Source organism: Hemiscyllium ocellatum, chromosome 42, assembly GCF_020745735.1.
Source record: "Hemiscyllium ocellatum isolate sHemOce1 chromosome 42, sHemOce1.pat.X.cur, whole genome shotgun sequence".
In the NCBI taxonomy this organism is placed as follows: Eukaryota; Metazoa; Chordata; class Chondrichthyes; order Orectolobiformes; family Hemiscylliidae; genus Hemiscyllium; species Hemiscyllium ocellatum.
In genome coordinates this window covers 9,777,192-9,801,373 of record NC_083442.1, presented here as the reverse complement: position 1 = coordinate 9,801,373, position 24,182 = coordinate 9,777,192, and the positions used below count along the sequence as shown (strand labels likewise).

The window sequence follows — 24,182 nt, the reverse complement described above, 5'->3', positions numbered from 1 at the left end:
AGGATAGACAACTGCACCTCCTTCACTATAACACTCAACAGTGTAACCCCCAAGGATGTGTTCTCAGCCCCTACTGTACTCCTTCTTCATCTCCGACAGGGTCACCAAGTTCTGAATGAATGCCATCTACATGTTTGCTGATGACACTATCATCATAGGACGGATATCAGACAATGATGAGTCAGAACACAGAAAGGAGATAAAGGGCTTGATATCGTGGTGCAACAATAACAAGCTCTCGCTCAATGTTGGCAAAACAAAAGACTTCAGAAAACAACCCCATCTTTATCAACAGAGCTGAGGTTGAGAGGATGGAGTTTATCAAGTTCCTAGCAGTGATGATAACGTGAATGGCCTGTACTGGCCTCCCCCTGTAGATGCAACAGCAAAGAAGGCCCAACAATGCCTCTTCTTCCTCGGGCAACTGAGGAAATGCAGCATATCCAAAAGGACCCCCACCAACCTTTACAGATACACTACAGAAAGCATACTGGCCAGGTGCATTACAGTCTGATAAGAAACTACAAACGTTTGTTTGCACAGTCCAGGCCATCACAGAAGCCAACCTTCCATCCAATGACTCCATTTATTCTTCCCATTGCTGTGGAAAAGTTGCCAACATCATCAAAGACCCCTCTCACCCCTGTAATGCTCTCCTACAACCTTTTCCATCAGGCAGATGATACAAAAGCTTGAACACATGCGCCAACAGGTTTAAGAACAACTTCTTCCCTGCTGTTATTAGACTGATGAATAGACCCTCTAACTGCTTAGAATGGTCTTGATTCATCCACCTCCTGTGCATTGTAACCTGTATGTCTCACTCTGTCCAAATACCCTAGGATTTGCATGTCTTTGCTTACTGTGATCTACCTGTACGACTCACAAACAAAGCTTTTCACTGTACTTAGGTGCACATGACAATAAATCAAATTAATCATTAAATTAATTTGCGAGGAGAGCTGGGTGTCCTTGCACAACAGTTGGTGAAAATAAGCATGCAAGTGCAGAAGGAATCAGAAACTATGATGGCCTTCATGGAATCCCAAGAGGAATTCTTCAAAGAGGTCATTTAGCCCATTGAGTGTCACTGGCCCTCTGAAGTGTAGTCTACGTAGACCCCAATCCCAGTGGACCCCACATGGGTTTTTTATCGAGCTAATTCACCTAGACAGCATGCACCTGGACACCATGGTCAGTTTAACCTGGCCAATCCACATTACCTGCACATCTTTGGATGGTGGGAGGAAACAGGAGCACCCGGAGGAAATCCATGCAGACATGGGGAGAATGTATAAACTCACGACAGTTGCCCAAGGTTGGAATCGAACCTGGGTCCTTGACCACTCACTAAGACGATTTGAGTACAAGAGTAGGGATGTCCTGCTGTAATTTTACAGGGGCCTTGGTGAGACCACACTAGGAATATTATGTTTTGATCTCTTTATCTGAGGAAGGACGCTCTGGCTGTGGAAGGAGTGCAGACCGATTCCTGGGATAGTACAGCTAACAGATGGCACTATAAAGAGAGACTAGATTGGTCAGGACTATATTCAAAGGAGTTTATTGGAATGAGGAAAAATCAGAGAAACCTGCAAAATTCAAACAGGTGTAGACAGGGCAACCCCAGGAACAATGTTCCCGATGCCCAGAAATCTAGAACCAGGGGTCACAGTCTAATGGTACGGGATGAATAATTTTGGGATTGAGACAAGGAAACATGTCTTCATTCAAAGACTGGTGACTCTGTGGAATTCTCTACCAGAGAAAGCAGTTCAGGCCAAAACATTGAATGTTTTCAATAGGAGTCACAACAGTTCTTCGGGTTAAAGGGATAAAATGGTATGGGGGAGAAAGTGAGTTGGATGAACAGCCATCATATTGGATAGTGGAGCAGGTTTGAAGGGCTGAATGGCCTGCTTCTGTTCCTATTTTCTATCGTAGAGTCCATCAGGAATAATCAGAAAGTTTACTCTTATGGACACAGGGATTTGGTCTGGCTCTGGGGAAGAGCATCAGATGGTGGGATGAGGGGCAAGAGCAATTGGTGTCATTGTTGTAACATTAATCTGTTACCTGCTGGCCTTGGTTACTTCCTGGGCAAGCTCAGGTCAAGAGGTAGAAGAACTGGCCTGCACAAATGTACTTTCACATTAGAGATGTGAGCAATAAGTGGAAGAAATACAAACCGGAACCATGACGGAAAAAGAAAACAGATTCACTTGTTTCATGGAAGTTCTTCGCACCTACCTGCTCTCGAGAAATTTGCACAGGTTTCCTGAAAACTGTCCACAGCACACTGGGGTAACATGGAGGGGTGGTCAAGGAGCCATTATAACGAAAGTATTCATCCAGCTCTCGAGGGAGAAGATCATTAATATTAAAACCAGGCATCTTGATCTTTTTACCTGTAAAAATACAGTGAAGAATCATGCCTTTTTGGGACGTGTTACAACAAACTATACAACCAAACACTAAGAGGAACCTTGCTAGGTCCCACTCTCATGTAAAGCATCAGAAACCCAGAGATGTAATACCCCAGAAACAGCAACTAAATGATTAACCATGAAACATCATGTTTAAATCTTGACTGAAATGCTGAAATAGGATAAATGAATAATTTGTATTTCTGCAGCATCTTTCATGTTTTCACATTGTCCCAAAGCTTTCCACAGCCAATCAGATGCAATCATTATGTAAAGAAACACAACTTCCCTTTTTGGGAAGGCTGTGCTGAGAGTTTTGGCATTGTCATGGAGGCTGAAAGTTCCAATTCCCAGAACCTAACCCTCAAAGTCCAGGAACATAAGTGGCCCAGACTGCACATCCTACATTTAAGTCTTTTTTTAATAGCTAAAGGACCCAGTCATTTTAATGACAGCAAATATGCCTGTGTGGGGAGACAGATGCGATAACAAGACCATGGGACCTAGGGAAGTTAGTCAGAGTTGACAAAGCAGAAGATCACTACTGTTTGCTGCTCCTCCATTGGGTGAGCAGAAGCAGGGGGAAAAGTGACTCCAGCCAGCAGGAGAGATGGTGTTAGCTGTCTCCAGGCAGTCAGGGTTTGGGAGTATTTCTATAACATTGAGAGAGAGCTGTGGAAGGTCACTGGCTCAGTGCTGGAGGGAGCTAGAGTTTAGAAGGAGCCTTGGCAACCAGTGATTGGTTGTACACCTGACAGTGGAATTGAAGGAAGACCACAAGCAGCATTTGCTTGACAAAGCTGTGAAATATGAGAGCTCAGAGAAACCCCAGGGTAGTGCCTTCACAGTGAAGCTGGCTATTTGTGAGGGAGCTGAAACTATTGCTGTGAATGAGACGTGAACAGCGGCCTTCAGTGGAATGCAGTCTCAGAAGAAGAGATTGAACTATCAGGACATAAACAATGATTCGATGTGATGAAATAGTTTCTGAAAGAATTCCACATCTCTTTGAAAGTGAAGGATTGGAATCCCTTGTACAAAGGTTAACATTTTAATGTGAGTTGATGATCCACAATGATGACTCTGACTTAACTGCATCTTGCCTTTAATATTATCTGTGCAGTGCTCGATCAGTTTCTCCCTTCACTCATATTTACCACCCACTCTAAATACGCAGAATCTTGGAGATTTATTTCTTTAGTAACTACCTTGGAAATGAAACCAGGTCAAATTTAACAAAAATGTATTGGTTTCTAACTTGACCATAACATAATTTAGCAGCAGTGAACCATGGCAGGCAACTTGTACACAGCAAGCTCCCACAAACAGCAATAAGATAACACCAAATAACCTTTGTCTGTCATGTCAGTGGGCACCAGGGAGAACTCCCCGATCATTCTGTAAAATAGTGTCACAGGATCCCTGATGCTCACCCAAGTTGGTAGACAATGTCATGGTTTCATTTGGCACCTCCAACAGTGCAGCACTTTTTCAGTATTGAACTGAATTATTGAGGGTGGGGGACTGGGAGGGTGGTAGAATGTGGCGAAGAGTGGAGGCAGACAAGAGCTCAGAGTTGAAGGGCTACTAGGCTGGAGAAGGTTGCAGACATAGAGAGAGATTTGAACATGAAAATGATAAATTCTTAAAATTCAAATGCTAGTGGACTAATATAACTTAGTGAGTACAGTTAGTAATGAAGGAACTGCACTTGATACTAGTGAAATTATAGAGAGGTAAATTTCAGTGCCAGATGAGATGTTGCTGGTGTGGAGCAAGAGAACAATATTGTAAGTAAACAGTCTCAATGATGCAGAAAATTCTTTAGTTGAAAGTAAAGCTCTGAGTCCTGTGATTGAGGTTGGAAGCTGAGGTTTTAAATAGTCCATTAGCCAAGGAGGGGTCGGAGAGGTGGGGTAGAAATCAATGCCTAAGGGAAGGAGTCTGCAATCGGGGCTAAAGAGAATTATTTTGCTCCTCCCAAAGCATAATTGGAGAAATGTGGTTCATCCACAATAGATTTGATAAACAGTGAAGAAGTGGTTCAGGAAACTGCTGCAAATGGAGATTTGGGTGATGTCAGATGACATGTATGTTTTCCGATAACGTCATTGGCACTACTCATTTCTCATTATCCTCCTCCTCCTCTTTACAAACCCGCCTTCATTTGCCCTGGCCCCTTCCTTCAATTCTTTCCAAAAACCAGCTTGTATCAACCCAACTCTCCACAACATGTTCACCATTTATTCCCATTCCCAGCACATTGATTTCAAATGCTTCGCCTTTAGACTAAACCACTTCATGTTCTCAGTTAACTCTGCTCAATGACATTCTTGAACTCTAAAGGCCAACCCACTCTCCACTTTTCCAATCCTACACTTTGTTGTAACCAAGCTTGCTTTTCCTCATCATATCCTTGCTCTCAGGAATTTTACACCAAACTCGTCCTCAAAATCTAGTCTTTCTGCCATTTCCCAAGCTCCTGTTTGGTGCCTCATTTGTCTTTGTAACTTATCTGGGAAGATATAGTAACAGAAAATAGGAGCATGAGTGGCCATTCTGCCCCTTATGTTTATTTCGTCGTTCAACATGGTCATGGTTGATCCTCTACCTTATCGGCATAGTCCCACTCCCAATACCTGACACCATTTGCCTCCACAAATCTATTTCTTTCATAACACATACAGTGACTTGTCCACCACAATCTTTGGGTACAGCATTCTACAGGTTCACCCAGTTCAGTGAAGACTCAATCTACAATAGCCTTCCACATATCCTAAGACTGTCACCTTCCTATTCTGGGCATTCAGAGAAAATGTCACCCTGCAACCAATCTATGCAAGTCCTGCCAGAAGTCTTCACATTTTAATCAGATCCCCCTCTCATTCTTTTAAACAGGCAAACCCAATCTCTCCTTATTTGATAAAGCTGTCATTCTAGGAATCAGTGTGGTAAATATTCTGGCCACCTTCAAAGCTCGATGTAACTTCACGTTTCTTTGCTCGGTGAAAAGTAATCCAGGCAGTATTGTATGAGATTCCAATTTATCGAAACTTAATCCTTCTTACCTTTAAACTGGATTTCTGTTAAATGAGAAAATATCTGTTCATAAGCAGCATTGAAGGATCCAATCTGAAACAGAGAAAACATGTTCATTTGGAGAGTCATCATTACATGTCTAACTTATGAATGAATATTTGAGTGCTTCAAGTAAATACCTCAATTAGAATTCCCAGAACAGCCAGCCCATCAGTCTTGTCTTGTGCTGTGGAAATATCTCCGTATTTCTCAGAGTTATAGTGGACAATATGTAACTAAATTGAAAAATAGAGGTGAAAGGTCATTGGTCATTTTCCTTTTATTTGATAATTTTATTTGTCTAGTTTCACTCATTTTGCTCCATGAAACTTCCAACTCATCCTTGTTGAAAACGTATTTCCTTATAACCATATTCCGCCAATAAAATAAGATTTAATTTAGCTTTTCCAAAGTATAACACTATCTCATATAGTACACGTCTTCAATCTCTGAATGGATTTGCTCTGGCTGTTGGCACTGTACATCATAAGCTGCGTGAAGAAACTTCTCTGACCCTAGCTCTGATCTTCGCTCTCTTAGTACCCATTTCAAATTAATCTACCTTTCAACCAGAGCCCAATTCACTCTTCCAAAATGCTCAAATCATTCTCCTCATGGCTTTCGCTCTAAGGGAAATATCCCAGTTATCCAAGTCCTGCTCAAAACTATCATTTTTGAATTCCATATTTGAAACCCTGTACCTGCCTTCCCAAAGCCTTGCCATGACTTGCTGAACTTTCCAAACGTTTTGAGAATATTCTGGAATCCAAATGATCTGTAACCACTGAAAACAAAAGTGAACCCACCACTGACCTCAGAAGCACTTGAATTTGTGATACTGCATTTCCTCTTCTACGTCATGGTCTGCAGTGTTACACACATAATAATCACCACATCTGTTCTGAGTTATTCTCTCCATAAGATATTCATTCTATTGCACAGACCTCACACCCAATTTTTGTACCTGGCCACTCTTCAGGAACCATCATACAGTCTCAAAATATAACCAACGGTAACCCTGATTGTAAAGTGTTGCAGACTGTGTCATAGACATGGAATCTGTACACTGCAGAAGAAGGCCAGTCAGTCCATTGAGTCAACACCTATCGTCCAAACAGCATCCCACCTGGGTCCATACTCACATCCTTTTTCTGTAACCCTGCACTTCCCATGGTATACCCATTTAACCTGCACATCCCTGGACCCTATGGGCAATTTCTTAAGAATTTTCAAGGAAAGTCTCCAACAATTGGGGCAGCACGGTGGCACAGTGGTTAGCACTGCTGCCTCACAGCGCCAGGGACCTGGGTTCAATTCCCACCTCAGGCAACTGACTGTGTGGAGTTTGCACATTCTCCCCGTGTCTGCGTGGGTTTCCTCCGGGTGCTCCGGTTTCCTCCCACAGTCCAAAGATGTGCGGGTCAGGTGAATTGGCCATGCTAAATTGCCTGTAGTGTTAGGTAAGGGGTATATGTAGGGGTATGGGTGGGTTGCGCTTCGGCGGGTCGGTGTGGACTTGTTGGGCCGAAGGGCCTGTTTCCACACTGTAAGTAATCTAATCTAAACCTGCATTTATATAGTTTCCTTAAAGTAAGCTAACCCAAGTTACCGTCCAGGATTATGACTGGCTATACGTTACTGTCTAGCCATTTGATGAGATGTTGGGACAAGTGATCAAACCCTTAGCCAATGAGGCAGGGGTTAAGGAAGCTTTCAAAAGAGTGAGATGTGTACAGTGGAGGAATTTCAAAGCCAAGGGCCCAGGCACATGAGGGCACAGTCACCAATGATGGATGATAGAAGAGCATGAAAGGGCTGGAAGAGGTTACAGAGTAGGGCAGGGGAAACACACAGAAGGACCTGAACATGAGACAGAGTGATGTTAGAGACTGGAATGTCAGCCAATCCTCCATTCCGTCCTTATTACCAGTGGAGAATTGACATCCCCAGTTGAATAACCTGTCAACCAACAAAGCTGAATAGTTTGCAGGCATTTGGACAAAATACTAAAACCTGTGGAAGTGCATCCCAGTAAGGAATAAACTCAGCAGGAGAACCAAGGAAGCATTTCTACTAAAATATGAGAATCTTCAGTTAAAGAAAATAGATTGGACATGTTAAGACTGTTCTCCTTAGAGAGAAGGCTGTGAGGAGATCTGTTAGAGATTTTCAACATCAAGACAGATTTGAACAGAGCATAGAATGTAGAACATTACAGCACAGTACAGTCCCTTCAGCCCTCGATGTTGCGCCGACCTGTAAAACCTATCTGAAGCCCATCTAACCTACACTATTCCATTCTGGTCCATATGTTTATCCAATGACCATTCAAATGCCCTTAAGATTGGCGAATCTACTACTGTTGCAGGCAGGCTGATCCACATCCCTACTATGCTCTGAGTAAAGAAATTACCTCTGACATCTGTCCTATATCAATCACCCCTCAATTTAAAGCCATGTCCCCTCATGTTCGCCCTCGCCATCCAAGAAAAAAGGATCTCCCTGTCCACCCTATCTAACCCTCTGATTATCTTATATGTCTCGATTAAGTCACCTCTCAACCTTCTTCTCTCTAACAAAAACAGCCTCAAGTCCCTCAGCCTTTCCTCATAAGACCTTCCCTCCATACCAGACAACATCAGTGTAAATCTCTTCTGAACCCGTTCCAAAGTTTCCACTCTAATGCGGTGACCAGAACTATACGCAATATTCCAAGTGTGGCCGCACCACACTTTTGCACAGCTGCAGCATGACCTCATGGCTCCGAAATTCAATCCCTCTACCAATAAAAGCTAACACACCATATGCCTTCTTAACAATCCTATCAACCTGGGTGGCAACTTTCAGGGATCTATGTACATGGTCACTGAGATCTCTCTGTTCATTTACACTATTAAGAATCTTAACAACAGCCCAGTGTTCAGTATTCCTGTTACTCCTTCCAAAGTGAATTACCTCGCACTTTTCCACAGTAAACTCCATTTGCCACCTCTCAGCCCAGCTCTCTCCGTAACTTACAACATCCTTCGTCACTATCCACAAATCCACCGACCTTTGTGCCATCCACATATTTACTACCCCATCCTTTATGCCCTCATACAGGTCAGTTATAAAAATGACAGACAGCAGTGGCCCCAAAATAGATCCTTGTGGTACACCACCAGTAACTGAACTCCAGGATGAACATTTTCCATCAACCACCACCCTCTGTTTTCTTTCAGCTAGCCAAGTTCTGATCCAAACTGCCAAATCACCCTCAATCCCATGTCTCTATATTTTGTGCAATAGCCTACTGTGGGGAACCTTATCAAACACCTTACTGAAATTCATATACACCACATCAACCACTTTGCCCTCATTCACCTATTTGGTCACCTTCTCAAAGAATTCAATAACGTTTGTGAGGCATAACCTACCCTTCACAAAATCATATTGACTATCCCTAATCAACTTATTCCTTTCTACATGAGTATAAATCCAATATCTTATAACCTTCGCCAACACTTTAACAACAACGGAGTAAGGTTCACTGGTTTGTAATTCCCAAGACTTGTCTCAACTCTCCTTCTTGAACATGGGGACAACATTTGCTATCCTCCAGTCTTGCAGCACTATTCCTGTAGACAATGATGACAGGAAGATCAAAACCAAAGGCTCTGCAATCTCCTCCCTGGCTTCCCAGAGAATCCTAGGATATATCCCATCCAGCCCAGGGGGTTAATCTATTTTCACAGAATTGCTAACACCTCCTCCTTGTGAACCTCAATCCCACCTCGTCTAGTAGCTTGTATCTCAGTATTCTCCTGACCAACATTGCCTTTTTCCAGTGTGAGTACTGACAGAAAATATCCATTCAGTGCTTCTCATATCTCCTCTGACTCCACGCATAACCTTCCAGTGCTATCTTGATGGGTCCTAATCTTTCTCTAGTCATTCTTTTATTCCTGATTTACCGATAGAAAGCTTTAGGGTTTTCCTTGATCCTATCTACCAATGACTTCTCATGTCCCCTCCTGGCTCTTCTTAGCTCTCTCTTTATGTCTTTCCTGACTCACTTGTAACTCTCAAGTGCTCTAACTGAGTCTTCACATCTTATTCTAAAATAAGCGGCCTTCTTCCTCTTGACAAGAGATTCAATGTCTTTAATAAACCACGGCTCCCTCGCTCGACCACTTCTTCCCTGCCTGACAGGTACATACTTATCAAGGACCGCAGTAGCTGTTGCTTGAATAATCTCCACATTTCAATTGTGCCCATTCCCTGCAGTTTCCTTCCCCATCCTATGCATCCTAAATTTTGCCTAATCGCATCATATAAGGATAAGGAAAAATTGTGTCCACTAGTAAATGAATTGAAAATGAAAGGGGACAGGTTTAAAATAGCAAAAGTAATGCAAGAGAAACAACTTGCTCAAAGGTAAAGCTTGAGTAGCAGTGGAGGGTTACTTTCCAGACTGGAGGTCTGAGCAATGGAGGGCGGAGGGCAGTGAAACTGGAGGGCGGCACGGTGGCTCAGTAGTTAGCACTGCTGCCTCATAGCACCAGGGACCCGGGTTCAATTCCTGTCTCGGGCAATTGTCTGTGTGGAGTTTGCACATTCTCCCCGTGTCTGCGTGGGTTTCCTCCGGGTGCTCCGGTTTCCTCCCACAGTCACAAAGATGTGCCGGTTAGGTGAACTGGCCATGCTAAGTTGCCCATAGTGTTAGGAGCAGTAGTCAGGGGTAAATGTAGGGGAATGGGTCTGGGTGGATTGCTCTTCAGAGGGTTGGTGTGGACTTATTGGGCCAAAGGGCCTGTTTCCACACTTGTAGGGAATCTAATCTAATCAGTGGTGTGCCACAAGGATCAGTGGTTTTCATCATTTATATAAATGACTTGGATGTGAACATAAGGGGCATAGTTAGTAAATTTGCAGAGGACACTAAAATTGGAGGTGTTGTAGACAGTGAAGAAAGTTATCTTATATTACAATGGGATCTTGATCAGATGGGCCAACGGGCCAAGGAGTGACAGATGGAGTTTAATTTAGATAAATGTGAGGTGCTGCATTTTGGAAAAGCAAATCAGGGAAGGACTTATACACTTCATGGTAAGGTCCTGGGGAGTGTTGCTGAACAAAGAGACCTTGGAGTGCAGGCTCATAGTTCCTTGGGAGTAAAGTCACAGGTAGTCAGGATAGTAAAGAAGGCATTTGGTATGCTTTCCTTTATTGGTCAGAACATTGAGGAGAGGAATTGGGATGACATTTCAGGGAGAAAGCATTTCCAGATTATTTCCATCTGCAGGTCACACATTCCAAAACGAAGTGGAGGTGCTTGTGTTGGACTGGGCTGGACAAGGTCAGAGTCAGCCGACACCAGGTTATAGTCCAACAGGTTTACTTGAAATGACAAGTTGCAGCTGTACAGGACATTGGTAGGCCATCTTTGGGCTATTGCTTCCAATGCTGGTCTCACCGCTACAGGAAGGGTGTTGTGAAACTTGAAAGAGTTCAGAAAAGATTTACAAGGATATTGCCAGGGGTTGGAGGGCTTGAGCCATAGGGAAAGGGTGAACAGGCTGGGGTTGTTTTCCCTGGAACATTAGAGAGAGAGAGTAGCTTTTTATTTGTCTTTTCTACCATATACAACTGTTACAGTAAAAATGAGACAGTGTACCTCCAGGACTGAGGGTGCTACATGGACAGCACAAACTACATCATCGTACACGGCATGAAGTGCATAAGGAATGCAAAACACGCATGTTACAGTGTAATAGACGAATGATAAATAAGACATTTTTCTGGCAGCAATTCAAAGTCATGCAAAGAATTTCAGGTGGGAAAGAGTCCAGTCATACTGTGTTAAGGAGCCTGATGGCTTGGGGGAAGAAACTGTTGCACAGTCTGGCCGTCAGAGACCAAATGCTAAGAGGTGACCTTATTAGAGGTTTATAAAATCATGAGGGGCATGATAGGGTAAGTAGCCAAGGTCTTTTCCCTAGGATAGGGGGAGTCCAAAACCAGAGGGCATAGGTTCAGGATGAGTGGGGAAAGATTTAAAAGGGTCTTAAGTTTTCATGCAAAGAGTGATGTGTGTATGGAATGAGCTGCCAGAGGAAGTGGTGGAGGCTGGTGCAATTACAGGATTTAAAAGGCACCTGGATGGGTATATGAATAGGAAGGGTTGAGAGGGATATGGGCCAATTACTAGCAAATGGGACTAGATTAATTTAGGCAATCTGGACGAGTTGGACCAAAGAGTCTGTTTCTACGCTATACTCTATGACTCTATGTTGACACAATGACCTGTTCAGCGATGGAATGTCTGGATGTGATTGGAAGCAGAGTCAATGAAACATTCACAAGGACTTTTGATGATTACAGTACTACATCGAAGCAACAGTAAACATGCAAAGTTAAAATGACTAATGGAGAGCTAGTGTTGATACAATGGGCTGAACGGCCTCCTCCTGCATCGTAATAATTCTGTAATGCAGTGGCTACATATTGCCATATTAGAATGTCAGCCACAATTTCCAAACTGATCCCACAGCTTTGATAGACTTCGACTATCTTCCAAAGATTGATATTTATCACTGAAATCATGACAAGTCAGTATGTGTGTAGCACAAGCTCAGGGCATCAGGCACACCAGCCTGGTCCTGATTCAGTATCTGCACACCAGAGGCATTTCCTTAAATACAAACAACTTGATTCAAAGAGCAAATGGTTTGAAGCAGCCCAATCCAATTAGCATGGAGATATTGCACAGTAAACAAAGGCTAGCTGCCTGAAACCCCGCTGTGCTTTCAAAGCTGGAGGACATTAATTCCTCATAATTCAGTCATGATTCCAAGGAAACCATCAAGCAAATTGAGAATGAACAGATCACAGCAGTGATTAGTAGGGTAGCTTTGCATCCGGAAGAGGATAATTTGACATAATACAGATGGAAGAGGTTTGACAGACTCAAACTGTAGCACAAGCTGTGGTTAATTTGTCTGGTAATTATCCTGACATTTCAGGGAGAAAGCATTTTCAGATTATTTCCATCTGCAGGTCACACATTCCAAAACGAAGTGGAGGTGCCTGTGTTGGACTGGGCTGGACAAGGTCAGAGTCAGCTGACACCAGGTTATAGTCCAACAGGTTTATTTGAAATCATAAGTTTTCGGAGAGCTGCTCGTTCGTCAAGTGAAGACTTCACCTGATGAAGGGGCAACACTCCGAAAGTTTGTGATTTCAATAAACCTGTTAGACTATAACCTGGTGTGGTCTGACTTCTGACCTATTCCAAAATAAACTTACTGCCTTCTGTTAATGCCTGTGTCTTCACACAGAAATATGCTGCAAGTCCACACTTTTCACATGTCCCTCAGCTGCTGGGACTATCAACACAAAAATTTTCCCCTCACCTCCCTACCCATCCCAACCCTCCTGGACTTAGTCCTGGGTCACACAGTCATCACCACCCTCTGGATCTTTCTACTGCTGATCTTTCCTTTGGCTTCAGGACATGTGCAGAAAGGATATAGCTAACCAGAAGAGCCTTTGGAATTTGACATTTGGTCAGCACCATTTCCTCATTGTCAGTCTAACTCTCTATTCCTGAAGGGCTTTTGCCTGAAATGTCAATTTTCTGGCTCCTCAAATGCTGCCTGACATACTGTGCTTTTCCAGCACCACTCTAATCTAGACTCTCTCCCTACCCAAGTGTCAGTCCAAGCTTCTTCCCTCACCACAAATCTAAACTCCCCTCCCCATCACCAGTCTAAACTCCCCTCCCCATCACCAGTAAAACCTCCCCTCCCGCCTCACCAGTGTAACCTCCCCTCCCCATCACCACTCTAACCTCCCCTCCCCATCATTCGTCTATCCTCCCCTCTCCATCACCACTCTAACTTCCCCTCCGACTACAAGTCTGACCTCCCTTCCCCATCACCCGTCTATCCTCCTCTCCCCATCACCAATCTAACCTCACCTCCCCATCACCAATCTATCCTTCCCTCCCCCACCACCAGTCTAACCCACCTCCTCCATCACCAATCTAACCTCCTCTCCCCCATTACCAGTCTAACCTCCCCACCCCATCACCACTCTAAGCTCCCCTCCCCATCAGCAGTCTAACCTCTCCTCCTCCACCACCAATCTAACCTCCCATCCCCATCACCACTCTATTCTCCCCCCTCCCATCACCAGTCTCACCTCCCCTCTCCATCAGCAGTCTAATCTCCCCTCCCCCATCAGCAGTCTATCCTCCCCTCCCCCATCACCAGTCTCACCTCCCCTCCCCCACTACCAGTCTATCCTCCCCTCCCCATCACCACTCTAACCTCCCCTCCCCCACCACCTGTCTAACCTCCCCTCCCCATCAGCAGTCTAACCTCTCCTCCTCCATCACCAGTCTAACCTCCCCTCCCCATCACCAGTCCAACCTCCCCTCCCCATCACCTATCTATCCTCCCCTCCCCATCACCACTCTATCCTCCCCTCCCCAATCGCCAGTCTCACCTCCCCTACCCATCAGCAGTCTAATCTCCCCCCCATCACCAGTCTAACCTCCCCTCCCCATCACCAGTCTAACGTTCCCTCCCCCACCACCAGTCTATCCTCCCCTGCCCCATCACGTCTAACCTCCTCTCCCCTTCACCATTCTAACCTCCCCTTCCCCACCACCAGTCTAACCTCCCCTCCCCCATCACCACTCTAATCTCCCCTCCCCCATCACCTGTCTATCCTCCCCTTCCCATCACCAGTCTAACCTCCCCTCCCACCTGTCTATCCTCCCCTCCCCAACACCACTCTAACCTCCCCTCCCCCATCAACACTATAACCTCCCCTCCCCATCACCTATCTATCCTCCCTTCCCCGTCACCAGTCTAGCCTCCCTTCCTCCACCACCTGTCTATCCTCCACTTCCCATCACCTGTCTAACCTCCCCTCCCCCACCACCGGTCTAACATTCCTTCCCCAATCCCAGCCCAATCCCCTTCACCCAACGCCATACCAACATCCTTTTTCACCATCAGTCCAAACCCACCCCCTCCCATACCTTCAGTCGAACTGCCTATCTTCCCACACTTCAACAAAGCTCAAGGGAGAGTGAATGAGCAGGAAGAGGAGGGAGAGAGGACGGAGAGAAAAAGAGATGGTAGAGAAAGAGAGAGGGAGGGAGAGAGAGGTGAGGAAAGAAGGGTAAGATAGTGTAGTGGGGGTCACCTGTAGTGTGACATGAACCCAAGGCCTACGTTGTCTCTCTTACACTGCGGACAAGGATGCCCTGAGGCATGGTACATTGGCGAGCAGACACTACAACAATGGATGAACGGACACTGTGCAACAATCACCACGCAGGAGTGTTCCCTCCCAGTCAGAGAATACTTCACCAATCGAGACATTCGGTCTTGGATCCTCCAAGGCGGACTTTGGGACAGGCAACAACACAGAATGGCTGAGCAGAGGCTGATAGCCAAGTTCGGTACCCATGGGGATGGACTCAATCAGGACCCTGGGTTCACGTCACACTGCAGGTAATCCCATCTTACCCTTCTTTCCCCGCCTCTCTCCCTCCCTCCTACACACATGCGCACACACACACACACATACATACACACACACACACTCACGCAGACCCTCTCTCATAACACACTCTCTCTCAAACACATACACATGCACCCCCCATACCCACACCCACGCACACACCCTAGCACAGGCTTATACTCCATTACTCATACACACACTTTACCAAGCTTCTCACTCACACACACACTCTCTCTCTCTCTCTCTCCTGCACATGCACATAATTATGAGTCTATGGGGTGATTTTGTATTTGCAGATACATTCTATTTTGCTCAAAAAGCATACAATCTGTAGGCAGTCATTGCAGGCAGTCAAACTATATAATATTTTGTAAATTCCACTTTGGAAATAAAACCAGTCTGACTCAAGATTGGGAGACAGACAGATTTAACCTCATACCTTTAATGCATTGTCTGAGCTGAGATTTCACCTTTGTATTTAAAACCTTAAGTTATCTTGAGAATGTGACTTAAAAGAAGTTCTGGGATTTACATATTAATGAACCAAAACCTGCAACCCATTCTAGAATGTGAAAGACTTAACAATCGAGGTATGTTCAAAATATCATTTCAGTTGCCTCACACTGTAATCTTTTGCTCTGAAGTCTGTGTCTTATGATCCTGCTCCACAACCACCTGATGAAGAAGCAGTACTTTGAAAGCTAGTGCTTTTAAATGAACCTGTTGGATTCTAACCTGTTGTTGTGGTTTTTAACTTCACTGGGAAAGGAGAAAGACACAATATAAACAGGTGAATGACCAAGAGCTTCAGTCATTCCAGTGATGTTGTCAAGGCTCACAATGAAGTAGTAGTGCCCTTCTCTCTGGGAAAGGATGCCCTGGTTCAAGTCCCACCTAATTCAGAGGTGTGTAATAACATCTGAACAGATTAATTAGAAAATATCTACCATTTGCCTACCTTGCTTCCAGTGCCTTTCTACATCAACATTTTCCAACCTGTAACCGTTTAACTAATTAGCTGCACTCTAAAGGAGCTGCTATGTTGCAATGGTAAGTGCCTTCACCTGTGGACCAGGATACCTATGGGCAAATCCCACCTGCTCTAGAGTTGTGCAATAACATCTCTGAACATGTTGATCAGTTTACATCTTACTGCTTGCACTAGGCTGGCAAAATGCTGATCATTGTCTGAATCTCGAACTTCTTGATAGCCGCTTGGACGTTTCACTCGTTTGAATCAGTGCTTATAATTCCAGTCCCACTGCATGACTGAATGAGGCCTCAGTTTTATTTTTCCACTCTATATCTCATTTCACAGCTGTTTCCTTGAAAGGTTTAAAAGTGCAAAGTCTTTCCTGGTCACTCACGTAATGGCTTCTCTCTGCACTGCCTCCAGATTTCAAACTTCTTGCACTTTCAGAACAACTTGCAGGCAGCACAGTGGTCAGTACTGTTGCTTTAGAACACCCAGGTTCAATTCCACCCTCAGGCAACTGTCTATGTGGAGTTTGCATGTTCTCCCTGTGCATGCACTTGCTTCTGCAGGGTGCTCTGATTTCCTCCCACTGACCAAAGAAGTGGAGGTTAGGTGGATTAGCCATGCTAAATTACCCAAAGTGTTCAGGGGATGTGTGGATTAGCTCTGGGAAATGCAGGGTTCCAGGAATTGAGGATGGTCAGTGTGGACTCATTGGGCTGAATGGCCTGTTTTCACACTGTAGAGATTCTATGGACTTCACTGATAGTGTCAGTTACTGAGAAGTGGGTGAGTTCTTGGTGTCCCATTTTGGAAAGGGTACCAAGAGAAATTTCACAGAAGTGTATCACAAGAGGCTCCCAAGCACTGAGAATGTCACCTAGACAGGGGACGAAACGTTTGCAACACAAATTCCCAGCTTGCCGAACAGAACCACAACAGAAATTTAGAAAGACAATACTGGGGCAGTTCCAGTTCTAAGGAGAGACTGGGAGAACGTGTGAAATTTAACACAGTGAAGACGTGTAATGATACATCATGGACCGATGAAAGGCAATATACACAATATCATACAGTAGTAAAGGGAGTACAGAGAGTTGATATATACTCTATGTCTTAAAAACAGCAATATGGGATATTTGACTTTATTAATAGAGGAATGATTTGGAGATGCGAGTGTTGGACTGGGGTGTACAAAGTTAAAAATCACACAACACCAGGTTATAGTCCAACAGGTTTAATTGGAAGCACACTAGCTTTCGGAGCGACGCTCCTTCATCAGGTGGTTGTCGTAGAGGAACAGCGCACAAGAATCAGGAATTTATAAATCTTGCAACATGAAAGGGTGGGGGGTTTGGAGTGAGAGAGAGAGAAGGAGGCAAAGAAAGGGATGGGATGAGAGAGATTGCGCGGCAAGGTCTCAGTGTGGGATCAACCTGGTTATGTGGGGCTGTACAGTTGTGAGAGCAGTTAGGTTGGAATCGTTTGGGAAGTGTGGGTGCAGTCAATGTGGAATCATGATCGGCACTCAGTGTGGTGCCCTGAGTGACAGATAGTCCTTGCTCATTTGGAGTGACTACCTTTCCTCTGAATGGTTAACATAACTTCCCTTTGACTTCCACAGCTGCAGACATTGGTTATCACAGATATGCTGGGTGTTTTCCATGTGATATTCCAGCTTCCTGTGAGGGAAAGCAATGTCCCACAAGCAGAATAATGGCTTGGTAGCCATTACAGGAGGTCTTAGGACAAGACTCGCTACAGAACCTGAAGCACAAATTGTCAACACAAACTCTTGAATGAATGTCAGATGAGACATTACGCTGAGCCCCAGTGCAGATGAATGTAAGAGATGCCAATGGTTTATTTGGAGAAGAACTTGTGATTTTGCCAAACCTCTCAGTCAATATTAGGCCATCTGCTCATGATCTGATTTCTGCTCAAAGGCTGGCTATTTCATTTCCTTCAATATAGTTGAATTGGTTGTGAAGTACTTTGAATAGTGAATGCCACGTGAACAGGGCTGTGTAAATGCAAGATTCTCCTTTTGTTCCAGTTACAAGGCTTTTAAGATCAATGACACCCAGACTGGGTTGAACAACCTTACCTCTGATGGATAATGTCGTCCACTGATGGTGTGTTCAGAGCCCAGCGTCTCAGTTTCGCTCCCCCAGTGCAAATGGAGTTGGACAGCAGTGTAGCGATGAGATGCACAGATCATTTGCATGGTTTGAGGCAAGGCCATTTTTACTGTAACAAACAGTGAACAGTCACTGAGATCTAAAGTCATTATCTGGCTCATTTCTATCTTGAACCATAAGTCCAAAGATGTGCAGGTTAGGTGAATTGGCCAAGTTAAATTGCCCATAGTGTTAGGTGCATTAGTTGGAGGTAAATGTAGGGAAATAAGTCTGGGTAGGTTGTTCTTCGGAGGGTCGGTGTGGACTGGTTGGGCTGAAGGGCCTGTTTTCACACTGTAGGGAATCGAATCTAAGCAGTTTCATTGCCAGATGGAGGCAACACCTTATCACACATGGAACCGCAGCATTTATCTCAGTGGGGAGTTTTTGTGGTCTGTGGATTCAATTCCCATTCCAGAGACTCGAGCACAAAATCATGACTGACATTGTAGTGCAGTAATGAGAGCCCTCTGCATTTTTGAAGGGGCCATCAATTGAATGGAATATTGAATGAAGACCACACCTTCCCTCTCAAGCGAACATGAAAGATCCCATTACACTTATTCAGAGAAGAGACGGCGCAGTTTTTTCAGTATCCTGGCCAATATCTATCCATCACCCAAATCATAAAATGATTATCTGGTCATTGCCACATTACTATTCAAATTGGCTGCAGTGTTTCCTCATTTATACAATGAATTATGTTTCCTGATTTATAACAATGAATGCAACTCAAAATTAGCCTGTAAAGCATTTGAGATGTCTTCTGGAAGCAAACAGCGTAATCTAAATGCAAGTCTTCTTTCAACTCCAGATATATCCAGATGAAGGACTTATTCCCGAAATGTTGAAATGTTGATTCTCCTGCTCCTCGGATGCTGCCTGACGAGCTGTGCTTTTTGAGCACCATGCTCTTCGACTCTGATCTCCAGCATCTGCAGTCCTCACTTTCTCCTAGGTGTCTGATTTAGTTTGGTTATGGGAGGTCACTGGGAATGGATGTAAACTTAAAGAGTTTTGAGAAGATTTGTAGCTCAAGTTGAGGTTCTGGATGTAGGTTTGCTTGCTGAGCTGGAAGGTTCATTTCCAGACATTTTGTCACCATACTAGGTAACATCTTCTGTGGCCTCCGGACAAAGCCTGCTGATGATTTCAGCTATCTATTTATATATTTGGGTTTCTTTCGCTTGGTGATGTCATTTCCTGTGGTGAGTTCCACAGGTCAGTTCCTGTGATGATGCCATTCCCAGTTCTTTTTCTCGGGGGTGGTAGATGAGGTCTAACTCGATGTGTTTGTTGATAGAGTTCCAGTTGGAATGCCATGCTTCTAGGAATTCTCGTGCGTGTCTCTGTTTGGCTTGTTCTAGGATAGATGTGTTGTCCCAGTTGAAGTGGACATGACCCACTCTCACTAGTATCCTTACATACAGATAAGGAAGGACATCACTTCGACTTGGACAACACATCCATCCTAGGACAAGCCAAACAGAGACATGCATGAGAATTCCTAGAAGCATGGCATTCCAACCAGAACTCTAACAAAAAACGCATTTAGGTAGACCCCAGCTACGACCCTCTGAGAAAAAGAACCGGAAATGACATCACCACAGGAAATGACCACCACAGGAAATGACACCATCAACCCAAAGAAACCCAAACATATAAATAGAAAGCAGAAATAATCAGCAGTGCTTAACCTGGAGGCCCACTGAAGATGTTATCTAGTAAGGTAACAAAACGTCTGGAAATGAACCTTCTAGCTTAGTGAGCAAACCTACATCCATGGATGTAAACTACTACTGGATAGATTATCAACCTGACAATTTTGTGCAAAACTGGAGCTGTAGATGAGCTGGACAGATTTTGCTAACTGGTCATTCGATATGAAACATTAACTCTGAGTTCTCTGCATGGATGCTGCCAGACCTGCTGAGCTTTTCCAGAAATTTCTGTTTTTGTTTCTGACCTACAGCATCTGCAGTGTTTTTTTTAACATTTTAACATCTCAGTTACCTGACTAATTATATCCCTTTAATCAAGCTGATTGAGGAAAAAGTTGAACATGTTTTCCAAACATATTTAAATATTCGGATTCCTTTTGTTCTGATAGGTAGATTTTGCTCAGGATTCTAGTACCATATTTGGATTGGTTTAGCAAAAATGATTTGCTTTTGCCTCTTACCTGCATGCCCGTCATTGATTAAAGAGAAATTCTCTGCTGCTGATAGGTTGTAGCCGAGCAACTGGATAGGTTCCAGAGTTGGATCATATTCAAAGATGCCAGTGTGAAAGTCAATGGGTGACTGCTGATGATTCCCACATTCTGGATAGGTGGATTCCCAATGATCTTCCCCATGATCTCCTGGAAATGAAATCCCAATCATTAGTGTTGCTAATGCCTTGCTCAGAAAATGGGTTAGCAACATACATAATATCTCACTAGCCAAACAGAACTAAAATCTCATTTTTTGTGGCTCATCACATTCTCCATTATCATGCGGTAGTTGAGGGATCATGTGACTATGTTAAAAATTAATGTTTTCTCACAATAACAGAGGACTGAAGGAGGTCATTCAGTACATCAGGCTTGCACCAGCTCTACCTTTCAGTCTGGCATTATTACCTAATGCTGGTCTCCTGTATTTTCCCTGTATCCCTGCGTTACTATTTAAAAACCATGCAATGCCTCCTTGAATGTTCAATTGAACCTGCATTCACCACATTTCCAGGCACTGCAAATAAACCTTGGTGAACTTTCTTTTCTCAGATTACCCTTGCTGTATTTGCACATCACTTTAATTCCATGCCCTTTTGTTCTTGTTTCTTTTACAAGTGGAAACAATTTCTCCCCATCTATCTGTCCAGCCCAATCATGATTTTGAAAACCTAATTTAGATCTTCTCTCAGCCTCCTTCTCTCCAAGGAGAACAGTCTTAACTTCTTCAATCTATCCTCACCACTGAAGCTTCTTATTCCTGGAGACTCGATGACTGCAAACTCTGACCATGTGCTGTCCCCACTCAAAGATCCTCTCAGACAGGCACAGAGCCCAGAAGCGTAAGAGTTGAAAATCAGAATTCAAACATTTATGATGAAAAAATATCACATCAGCACCTCTACTTTCCATCCAATGACAAATCCAAGTTGAAATTTAACTTTGTGGTAATATAGTAACTGACAATAGAGCACAGGCCTCAGTGTGAGGTGTGATTGAGCTGTCACAATTTGATGATTTCAGGCAGTGATGTGGAAACGTTGCAATCTTGGAAATCCTTCAGAGCTAGTCTTGAACAACACCAACCACTTTATCCTTTAATATGTATTGTGACTTATTTTGTGAGCAGTAGTGCTGGAAGAGAGTATATTTAGGATAATCTTCATTCCACTGTCCTGAGAAGCTTCACAAATTCAAAGAAAGTATTCACATTTCTAGAGTGCTTTCAATACTTCTGGTTGCCTCAAGCACATCACTGTCAATGGGGAGCCCTGAAGTAACTTTAACATAAATGCTGCAGCCAACTCAGGCAGAATAAGCTCCTAAAAGTAGCAATGAGATTAAGTGATGAGACCAGATCAGTTATACTTGGAGCTGCTGCTCAGCGATACATCTTGGCTGAGGGAATGCTGAGCTCTGAGGTGCCATCGTTGAGATGAGAAGGCAAAGTCCGCCACCTAATGTGAATCTGAAATACTCTATGGCACTATTTCAAAGAGGAGCAGGGGAATTCTCCTGAGATTTTTACTGGCAGATGGCACATAATTGGTCGGAACCATAGGAAAGCAGATCATTTCTAAAAAAGGTTATTGAGTTAAATGTTAATATTCAGAGGCATTTAAATGTGCTTGTCCATGAGTTACCAAATTAATAAAGAGACACAGCAAGTAAGGAGGCAGCCCAATTGTATATTAACCTTTATTACAAGTGGGATTGGACTTCAAGAGATAAGAAGGTTTTGCATAATGTCAAACTTTGACAATACCACATTAAAATACTCCACAGAAATCATGATTTGGAGATGCCAGTGTTGAACTGGGGTGTGCAAAGTTAAAAATCACACAATACCAGGTTATAGTCCAACAGGTTTAATTGGAAGCACTAGCTTTTGGAGTGCTGCTCCTTCATCAGAAGGTTGTGGAGTACAAGGTCGTAAGATACAGAATTTATCGCAAATATTTACAATGTGATGCAACTGGAATTATACATTGAAAAAGACCTGGATTGTTTGTTAAGTCTCATCTTGTAGAATGACTGTATTGGTTTCAGTTCTTTCATATGTAAATTGCAAAACTTTTTTAAAGTTACATTCACAAGTGAACTTTAACAAAAGGTGCCATGTCAGCTCAGATAATGCACTGAAGATATGAGGTTAAAATATGTCTGTGCCCCCATGTTCAGACTGATTCCATTTCTAAAAAAGGGATTTACAGAGGCTCGTGGATTCATGCAGTTTTAAGCAAAATAAAATGTAAATCTGCAAGTACAAATTCACCCCACAAACCTATGTGTGTGTGTGTGTGTGTGTGTGTGTGTGTGTGTGTGTGTGTGTGTGTGTGTGTGAGAGAGAGAGAGAATATGGGGGTTGTGTATGTGTGACCATATGAGAGACAGGTTGTGTATGAGAGAGGGTCTGCATGATGTATGGGTTTGTCAGAGTATGTGTGTCTTGGTGTAAAAGAGTGTATAGTTTAGTGGGGTCATCTGTAGTGTGACATGAATCCAAGATCCCGGTTGAGGCCATCCCCATGGGTACCGAACTTGGCTACCAGCCTCTGCTCGGCCACTTTTCGTTGCTGCCTGTCCCTAAGTTCGCCTTGGAGGATGGTCACCCGAATGTCCGAAGTCGAATGTTCCGGACCGCTGAAATGTTCTCTGACTGGGAGGGAACATTCCTGTCTGTTGATTGTTGTGTGGTGTCCATTTATTCGTTGCCATAGCCTCTGCTTGGTCTCACCAATGTACCAAGCCTCAGGGCATGAGATAAGCACCGTTGGCTGGGTCACATCAGTACCTGTTGCATACAAGGGGAGGTGTCCCCACACATAATGGTGGTATCCATGTCCACACTCTGACATGTCTTGCAGCAACCTGTGACAGGGTTGTAGGGTGTTGTCGTGAAAGCTGGGCAGTTTGCTATGAACAATGATCTTTTTGAGGTTTGGTGGTTGTTTAAAGGTGAGCAGTGGAGGTGTGGGGAAGGTCTTGGCGAGGTGCTCATCCTCAGTGATAATGTGTTGCGGGCTGCAGGGTACATGGCGTAGTTTTTTGGTCCCTGGGAAGTACTGGACAATGAAAGGGTATCCTGTTAGTTGTAGCTCATGTCTGTGTCCTGAGGAGGTCATTACGGTTTCTCGCTGTGGCACTCTTGTTAATTTTTGACAGCCAGGGCTTTCTGATTGGAGCAGGTTAACAGCCCCAGTCAAGAAACTCACATTCTCTGAAGTCCACCCAGCTGACCTCATTACAATCACTGTATCCCACTCCTCCTGAAACATTTTGGCACCGGATCAGGTTCCACCAGCTCAGCCTCTGACGCGGCACGGTGGCTTAGTGGTTAACATTGCTGCCTCACTGCGCTAGGGACCTGGGTTTGATTCCTGCCTCAGATGACTGTCTGTGTGGATTTTCTCCAGGTGCTCCGGTTTTCTCCCACAACCCAAAGATGTGCAGGTTAGGTGAATTGGCCATTCTCAATTTCCCCTAGTGTTCAGGGATGTGTAGGTTAGGTGCATTAGTCAGGAGTAAGTATAGAGTAATAGGGGAATGGGTCTGGGTGGGATAAAATCAATGAAGTAAAAACAATGACTGCAGATGCTGGAAACCAGATTCTGGATCAGTGATGCTGGAAGAGCACAGCAGTTCAGGCAGCATCCAAAGTGCAGCGAAATCGACATTCGGGCAAAAGCCCTTCATCAGGAAACTCTTTGGAGAGTCGGTGTGGATTTGTTGGGCCAAATGGCCTGTTTCTACACTGTAGGAATTCTATGTTCATGCCGGCAGCATGG

General features: G+C 44.1%; 1 protein-coding gene across 1 annotated transcript in view; it reads right to left on the bottom strand.

Annotated features, from left to right (window-relative positions):
• Positions 1 to 24,182, bottom strand: part of ca12 (carbonic anhydrase XII) — a 66,239-nt gene that overhangs the window by 33,523 nt on the left and 8,534 nt on the right. The window contains exons 4-8 of the mRNA XM_060853596.1: positions 20,362 to 20,541; positions 18,107 to 18,249; positions 5,645 to 5,740; positions 5,495 to 5,558; positions 2,251 to 2,408 (exon numbers count right to left, since the gene is read on the bottom strand). Of these exons, the coding sequence (XP_060709579.1) occupies positions 2,251 to 2,408; positions 5,495 to 5,558; positions 5,645 to 5,740; positions 18,107 to 18,249; positions 20,362 to 20,541 (641 nt within the window). The remainder of the gene's footprint in view (positions 1 to 2,250; positions 2,409 to 5,494; positions 5,559 to 5,644; positions 5,741 to 18,106; positions 18,250 to 20,361; positions 20,542 to 24,182) is intronic.